General features: G+C 40.0%; 1 protein-coding gene across 6 annotated transcripts in view; it reads left to right on the top strand.

The window, feature by feature from the left end:
- The window catches only part of VPS13D (vacuolar protein sorting 13 homolog D), a 323,690-nt gene that overhangs the window by 150,127 nt on the left and 164,688 nt on the right, over positions 1 to 8,875 (top strand). For all 6 annotated transcript variants that reach the window (XM_006145295.3, XM_006145292.3, XM_027770624.1 and 3 more), the window contains 5 exons: positions 1,058 to 1,200; positions 4,835 to 4,965; positions 5,200 to 5,375; positions 6,582 to 6,705; positions 7,796 to 8,031. In XM_006145295.3, coding sequence (XP_006145357.1) covers positions 1,058 to 1,200; positions 4,835 to 4,965; positions 5,200 to 5,375; positions 6,582 to 6,705; positions 7,796 to 8,031 — 810 coding nt within the window. The remainder of the gene's footprint in view (positions 1 to 1,057; positions 1,201 to 4,834; positions 4,966 to 5,199; positions 5,376 to 6,581; positions 6,706 to 7,795; positions 8,032 to 8,875) is intronic.

Genomic DNA, 8,875 nt, shown 5'->3' with positions numbered 1-8,875 from the left:
CAGGGAGGACGGATTCTAGATTGATGTTGAGTCAAGGAGAGGATTGGTTAGAGCAGGAGATAGCCTGCCACTCAGCATTTTCAACAAGTCCAGTCTTATTCTTTTTCTGAAAGGATTCTGACAGTTTCAGATCTAGGACTTGACATTTGTCATAGTTTGTTTTACCCATGGAATTAACGGTTTCCAAAGCATTTCTACACAGACCAACTCACTGGATTTTTAGGTAGGACAGAAAATATTGTCATATTTTAAGATAAGGAAACTGATGCTCAGAAAGAGTTTTGCCCACGGTTCCCTTGCTCCTTAGTGGTGATGCACATCAGGTATTACATTTTCATTATCGGTGACAAGACTGTGCTTTGTCATTTGTCTTGAGGCTGGCTCTGTGCATGCACATATGCACAAGAGAGATTAGCACCCTCCACAGGCTTCTGGTCACGCCACAATCATCTACCTCCAGACCTGTAGCTGGTTAGATCCTGGCACTTGTGCGTGTGCCTGGCATGTTTCCGGCTGACCAGACTGGGGATTAAAACACGATTGTCATGTGGGGGCTTGGCATCCCTGGAGCAGCATTTTATGGCTGTACTGTGGAGGCAGCCTCATACATGGGGTATTTTTGATAATACGTACTTTCCATGAACTTTTTGAAGAACACGCCCTCCCCTCAATATTTTTCTAGTGCCGTTTTCATGAACCCTTGAAACACCTGAATCAGGAAATGGTGAATTTGGCTTGAGTTCTTGATTTTCAGGAGAATAGAAATTGTAGCATTTTCCTCATGTGTCATGCTCATAGACTTCTGGTGTTTTTCCTGAAGTGTTTCGTTTTAGAGGTCAATACATTGCACATACTGTTGTATTGTGACTACCTCTAGGATAGAGTTTTGATCTCTTACTAGTTTTCTTGCCAAGTGTGGGAATCACAGAGTGAGGAAGAGTGTGAGTAGAAGAGATCTAATTTGGGGTGGTCACTTCATTACTGTTTCCTGAGTAGAACAGGTGGGTAAGACTTTCTTTTGGCTGAATATATACATCTTTGCTTTTCTGCCCCACAGCTGCACGATGAGAATCGGAAGGGGGATCCATCCAGAAGGCATGCCGGGCTGGTGTCAGGGCTTCTCCCTGGATGGTGGTAGTGGTGTCCGAGCTTTGAAAGTCATCCAACAAGGAAACCGCCCAGGGCTGATCTATAACATTGGTGGGTTATGTTTGGAGCAGCGGGAGAACTGGAACCACTGACTTCAGGCTTGGAGAAATAAGCTGGCTGTGCATCGTGGCCTGGCTACAAGTGTTGATTTCCATGTTAGGGATAGTGTCAGGTCTCTGCTCTCTGAATGCCAGGCTGATATCAGTACACAGCTATTCTCCTAGGGATCTGAGGAGCCTCCTAAACACTGCCCTTTTGAGATTTGTGGTTCTGTTTAACTTCAAACTCACCTGTGTCAGGGAGGTAACAGTTTGGCTTGAATCCTTGTTTTTCAGAGGAATAATGGGAACAGTTAGAATGCTTTTCACCCTCCAAGTATTCCCACGCATTCATTAAAATCTGCAAACCCTCAGAGGGTAAGAAGCATTGTTCTTCTTGAAACTGAAGAAGAGAGGTTAAGTGACTTGCCCAGATACAAAGGGGAAGTCTGGGTCAGAAGTAGGATTAGAATCTGAGTGTACGTGTATGAGTCAGAGAATATTATAAAATTCACTTGGTAGTTATGGTAATTAGAAGCCCCTAAACTAGCTTAGCTTACGTAAATGGGAAGGTTGAAAAGATTAGGACACTATACCCATATGTCTAGCCACCAGAGAACACTGGAAAGATTTGCTGAAGGATTAAGATAAATCTGATTTAAATATGTATGCCTCAGGCAGTGCATCCTTTAGTATATCATTTCCAAGGATCTCAAAGCAGTGTTTAATCTTGAGTGTTGGAGCACCATGTAGAACTGTGTTGTCTTGTAGAACTTCTATGATGGTGGCAGTGTTCTATTTTGTATTGTCCACTCTGGTAGCTACTAGGCACGTTCGGCTCCTGAGCACTTGAGAACACATTATTAAGAAATGTAAGTGATAAAATGAATTTTTCATTTTCTTTCATTTTAATGGATTTAAGTTTTTTGTACCACAGATGGTCAGTGGCTGCCATATTGGACAGTGTGTAGTGTTGTGTCTTAGAAGGTAAAACTGAGGTGGCATCACTTAAGTATGTACCCTAAATTCCATGGAGAGTCAAGGACATGTTTAAGTGTTTGAGAATTTATCAGTGCAAGTATAGTTTCCTTTCAAGTTTCTTAACGTGGATTTATATTCACTCTCTGTTGAAATGTGAGCTGTCTCCTTAGAGTAGACATTCAGAGTTTTTAAAGACAGAAAGTTTATTTGATCCTTAGCTGAGGGTAGTTTTCTTTACTTTTTCTCACATTTGTTGCCCCACCACTTAAATAGGCACAGGCTGCTTCATGCCAAGTTTGGCTTTCTCCTGGGATTCTTTGCCCTTGATACATTTTCCAAAGCAAGCTACCACAGGTTGGGTGGAAGCTATAGTTGGGACAAAGTTGGAAGTGGTGGGTGGGGAGTGGATCTTATTCCTTTTAAAGCAACTAGGACTAGGAACATCAGAATTCTTGCGGAGAAGCAAATTAAGCGAATCAATCAGAAATACACAGTGATCACGTTTATCAACTTACTCATTAAAGCTCATGGTGTTTGTGTTTAGGGGCAAGACTATGATTTGAGTTTTGTCATTTCACCAAGGGAAGGTTTATGAAGGGGGTGGATTGAAATAAAACTTTGTAATTCTTGAGTATCGTGAGATTTTGGCATGTATTATCAAGGGAATTTGTGGAATCTTGAGTCTTTTATTTGAATATTTTGAAGAATTGGATAACCAACTCTCTGTTAGGAAAGTTTAGAGTATAGTTCCAAACTGAAAAGCCAGGGAGAGCCTTGCAGGTAGCCTCACATGTACCCCCACAAAGGATTTGGTACATTTTCATCTAAGTAGCTGTTGAGTTATTGGTGATTTGTCAGGGCAATCTAAGATGTTAAGCAAAACGGAAAACCCTCCCTTTTTCCCAGAATTGAGTATCTCTTACTGTCACTGGGTACTTTAGACTCTTCGAATTATCAAATTAAATATATCTTTTGTAGGCAGACTTTGTATTAGTTGCAGTCAGCTAACCATGATAACACTGCTCTTGAAAACTGGAGTTTTTCTGATTCTGAAAGAAAAGTGAGAGTATATATCTTCGTACACAAGAATTACATAGCATTTCTTAGGCACAGTTTCAAAGACATTTGTTTTTGTGTCTTACTCAGTCTTTCAGGTATTTTCAAGGCTTATATTGAAAATCAGCATTTTCAAGCCAATGTAAGGGACCTGTGGTGTTAACAGATTGGAATATTATCAGTGGGAGCGTGCTGGGAAATCTAGGACAGCTGGTTGTCATATCGTGAGGCGGAGTCTTCTATTTTTATGGTTCTCTTGGTACTTACTGACTTCTGAGTTAGTGTGTATGTCCCATCACAGTTTAAGCAAGCAGCATGAGGGTGCCAGCCTGGAGGCCAACCACCTAGGTTTGAGTCCCTGCTGTGCCACCTACTAGCTGCATGACCTAGGACAAGTTACTGAGCTTTCTGTGCCTTCGTTTCCTCACCTATAAAGTGGAAATCACTAACATAACCAACTTAAATGGTTGTCATGAGGATTAAATGTATACCTATGTTAGAAGGCCTAGTATATATTAAGAGTTCAGTAAATGTCATTTATATTATTTCTCCTGCAAATATTTATCATTGTATAAACAGAGCTTAGCACAGTGCCTTGAATATAGTTGCTATATTTATTGTCTACATAAATGTGTAATTTATCCTACCAAGTCTTGAATTTTTAAAAATTATCAGAGATTTTTTTCCTCCTTCTTTTTAATTTAAAAGAAAAAAAAATGTAAGGTTTTTGCCATAGGGCACCTGCTCTTGCCAGAGTGAGAGAGAGACAGTGAGAAATCACTCCCTGGGGGGGTCGGCCACCCCACAATCCCTTTTCCTCTACTCTGCTCCTGGGATTTGGAGCATGCACACACATGTGCTTGGCATGATTCCGCCAAGTCTGGAACTCAACCCATGGTTGGCCATGTGGAAGTCCAGTGCCTTAACCACCATGCCACCTTCTGGCCCCTCAGAGTTCTTAAGATAATTCAGTGCTATTTAATTTTTCTTTATTTGGAAACTGGTATTTTGAGATTTCCTTCTGACTATTTTTTTTTCCGCAGCACATAGTAGATGCTAAAATGTAGTTTATAAATGCATAAGTTTTATACTTGAGCTGTATTCTTAGACTTTGAGCTACTGGAAGATAGTAGAGAAGAATCAGTTGAATTCAAGCAGTAAAGACTCCAACTAAATAACTCAAAATTTCCACTGTGTCTTGTAAAAGGGACAAAGTTTTCTGGGAGGAAATTTTGTTTCTTAGGTCTAAGCAGAAATGTTCACATAAAACTCGTAGTAGTCAGCCTTGTAACTGAAAACCTAGGTATGTGTGACTGAACACCTTTATGTTTTAGTTGCTCTTATTATGGCACACACTTGTGAAGACTTTAAGAATGATGGGGGTCTTGATTTTGTCCCTGAGGCTTTTTAAGGCCTAGATGGGGGTAAGGAATAATGCTTTGAGTGCAATTGCCGTTTTCATTCTATTCCAGGAAGGTTTGATATCCTCTCTGGGTGACACAGTTGTTCTCTCAGAGAATCTAGGTAATTGTAAAGGCTATTTGTTTTTGTCACACTGGGAATTTTCTCTCTCCTAATTAATTCATGAAAGTGGTTCTTATTATTTGTAGGTATTGATGTCAAGAAAGGTCGAGGTAGATATATTGACACCTGCATGGTCATCTTCGCTCCTCGTTACCTGCTAGATAATAAATCATCTCACAAGCTCGCATTTGCACAAAGGGAATTTGCCAGGGGACAGGTAAGCAGCTTGCTTTGGAAGAACAACTAGTGCTTATTTAATGACACAGTAAATTTTAATATTGTGGCTTATCTCCAATCAAGATTGTAAGTTCTGTGATGTGAGAACTTGTTCTATGCTTTTGCTACCCAAAAAACTCCTGGAAGAGAGCGAGGTTCACAGTAGGTTCTCAGTAAACTTTTGCCGTGTCTTAAATTGATTATTGACTAAAACGAGTGATTCTGTGTATTTTAGGGGACAGCCAATCCTGAAGGTTATATTTCTACCCTTCCTGGTTCCAGTGTGGTCTTTCACTGGCCTCGGAATGACTATGATCAGCTATTATGTGTCAGATTGATGGATGTCCCCAATTGTATTTGGTCTGGAGGCTTTGAAGTCAATAAGAATAATTCCTTCCATATCAACATGAGGTAAGTTTGAGGCTCTAAATATAGATAAAAAGTGCCTTGTTTAAAGTTCAGTAATATAAATAGTAAGCCTTTAACTGCTCTGTGTAAAATGGGCACATGTATTTTTGGTTCAGATGAAGGTCTTAGAACTTGCAAAGTCCAGGGAAATAGGAGTGAGCTTCCTGATGGAATGAACTGAAAGGACAACTACTACCATTGTGTAGTTGTCATGGTCTAAAAGGTTAAAAGTCTAATGGGTGTGGTCACACTGCAATTGCTTCTACTCCATTTCTCCATCCTGCCAGGAGTTTGGGGTGCATGTACACACACAGCCTGCATATTTTTCAAATCATCAGGGCTGGGATTCAAATCAGTTGGCCGTGTCAGATTCTGCTCCCTTAACCACAAGATTGCGGGACCAGTCCCTCAACCAGTTATATTAGTGGCTACAAAATAGTGCTTTTTCTAATTCTCTTATTTTTGTGTACGTGTGTTAACTGATGGTCTTCTGTAAAGACAAGCTTTCCAGCCAGGTTGGTCCATAGCACAGTGGTAATGGGCTGCTCAAGATAAGCTAGATCCCACATGGTGACCACAGTTCAAATCCCTGGCCATGACTGCCTGAAACAGTCTTGGAAATATGCGTGTGAGTGCCCAGTGTGCTGGAAGATTGAGGAAGGGGATTGCAGCTTGATCAGACATTGTAGAGTGCTTATCTCCCTCTCATGCTCTCATTTTCTCTCTCACTCTCTGGTGTGTGTAAATTTATTTTGTCACAAATTTTAAAAAAAGACAAGCTTTCCGTTTTTTTCAGTGATTACCAATATATAAATGTGTATATATATGTATGTGTCCATTTAGATTCTTCAAATAGTTCATGAAAAATATGTATTATGAAGAAAAACATTTATGGGCTTTAACATCTTATGCACCAAAATAAATTTAGCCTTTAATGCCTTTTTCCACAAAGTTTTTGATGTCCCCTTGTATATTTATACACACGTACATTGTTAATAAATGTTAATGAAATGAGAAAATTAGAAAACCAGTTTTGTGATTATATGCTCAATTTCCCATTTTTTAATAGGATAAAAAAAATACAGGCTATAGGTTCGTTGGTATCAACTGAGGTCCAAGTGGTGTTGAGATTGTGAGGAGTGTGAAGAAAGTGAACTGCAGCCTGTTTCCTCCATCTCATGCTGCCTCGTTTGTTCCTTTATTCTGCAGAGATACCCTGGGAAAATGCTTCTTCCTACGAGTAGAAATTACTCTCCGAGGAGCTACATACAGGATCTCATTCAGTGACACAGATCAGCTACCCCCTCCTTTCAGAATTGACAACTTTTCTAAGGTATCTAGGGAAAATGAGAGCTGGTTTGACTGTTTCATGTTTGGAACAGGGTAGAGTATATGCAGTCCTTAGGATAACGTTGGAATACATTTTAAACCTGGGTTTAAAAGAAGTTGTACAAATACGATCTCTATGGCCGGATAACCATAGAAATTCTTACCATTAGGAGATGGTTTCTCCTGGTTATTATTATTTTTGGGGGGGTAGAGGTTTTTGCTATAGGGTGCGTGTGCTCACCAGAAAAACAGAGAGAGACTGAGAGACAGAAATCAAGAAATCACCCCCCCAGGGAGGATGGCCACGCCACAGTCCCTCGTCCTCCATTCTCCTCTTGGGATCTTGGGCACACACGCACACATGCCCGGCATGAATTTAAGCCACCGGGTCCGGGACTCAAACTGCAGTTGATTACATGGGAGTCTAGTGACAGAGCCATTACACCAACTGCTGGTCCCCTCCTAGTTATTTTAATTGCTGGGCAGCCTCATTCCGGCAGAAGTAACCTTGTGGAGCCCCAAACATACTCTGACCAGAGTGTTTGGTTGACATGATGCCGTCTATAGGCATTGCATACAGATGGAGAAAGGGTCAGCTTGTCCGATGGCAATGTGAACAGACAAGTGTGCTGTTGGTTATTGACAGTGAGCATGTTTATAAATCCTCCAAGTAAAGCTAAAATAGAAATCATTAGATTCTACTGTAAACTATGCCTTTGGATTATAGTATGTGACTTATATGTAATACGTTGCCAAATTCCAAAGTTTTTTTTCCTGTATTCATACTGTCTCATAGGGGAGTTAAGGTAGAAGACATGCCATTAAAAGAACAGAATTGCTTCTCCTAGATATTTAACTTGAAAAAGCTTCTTAAAGCCCTTTATCTAATAGACTACAGCCCATGCTCTTTAATTGATGGGTTTTTTTGATTTTGTAAGATGATTACAAAAGCATTAAAGAAGTGAGAACCTCATTGGTGATTAATCTCTATATCGGGTTTCTTTTGGAAAGGTTCTAGAATTTAAATGAAGCACTGACTCACTTTCCAATATCGCCACTCTGAGTAAAAGTTCTCTTTGTCCTCTTTGCTATAGGTCCCGGTTGTCTTTACGCAGCATGGTGTTGCTGAACCAAGGCTCCGAACCGAAGTGAAGCCCATGACTTCACTGGATTATGCCTGGGACGAACCCACCCTGCCACCTTTTATCACTCTGACTGTTAAAGGGGCAGGTTCTTCTGAGCTTAACTGTAACATGAATGACTTTCAGGATAACCGACAGCTTTACTATGAAAACTTCATCTACATTGCTGCTACATACACATTCTCTGGGTAATTCTAGCTTAAATTACTATTCTTTTTTCTTTCTTTTTTTTTAATTTGCCAGAAATTGCATGCAGTTGTCAGAGAGATGGGTGGGGAGAGAGAGAAAGCATACCCCAATGATGCGTGGTCACACAGCAGTTCCCTCTCTTCCATTTCTCCACCCTGCCAGGATTTCAGGCATGCACTTATAGACTCTTGGCATGTTTTTCAAGCCACTGAGTCTGGCATTTGACTTGTGTGGTCAGCCCTGTGGGATTTGGCTCTGTTAACCACCAGGCTATGGAGCTTGACTTGAATTACTGTGCTTGTAAAGCAGGAGGTTTTGATTACTAATTGGTTTGAAATTTTAAGCAGTATCTCAGGAGACCAAAGTATGAAGGAAGACTCCTTTATACTTTACCAAATCTTGGCTTCAGGGTCTATCTCAAGAGGTCATTTAGTCTAAACTCTGTCTTTTGGCTAGATTAAAATCTATCTGAAGAAGCAAGGCTACTCTATTTTTAGATCTCCTGCCATAATCCATTCTAGTATTGAACAACTCCTCCTTTAAGATGTTATTTGTATAATACCTTAAATTTCTTTTGCTTTAGTTTTTATGTATTTCTTAAATATTCTTTCTGCTATTTATTAGTCTATTTTGCCTCTTTCCTCAAGTTAGTACTGACTAATCTTCATTAGTTGCTACTGACTTCCTCCCTCATTGAGAATACTGATTAAGCAGACTCCTAAAGGTCTTATATTAATATTTAGCAAAACCCAAGTATAGTTGTGTAACTTTACAATAATTCCAGTTGTCTTAGAATTATAATCTTCACTGTTGTGTAACTAGTTGTATTCAGAAAACTTAGTA

The sequence above is a fragment of the Tupaia chinensis genome, unplaced genomic scaffold (assembly GCF_000334495.1).
Source record: "Tupaia chinensis unplaced genomic scaffold, TupChi_1.0 Scaffold000146_1, whole genome shotgun sequence".
NCBI classification, from domain to species: domain Eukaryota; kingdom Metazoa; phylum Chordata; class Mammalia; order Scandentia; family Tupaiidae; genus Tupaia; species Tupaia belangeri.
Note: the sequence above shows the minus strand (reverse complement) of the source record. Positions and strands in the feature narration are given on the sequence as shown.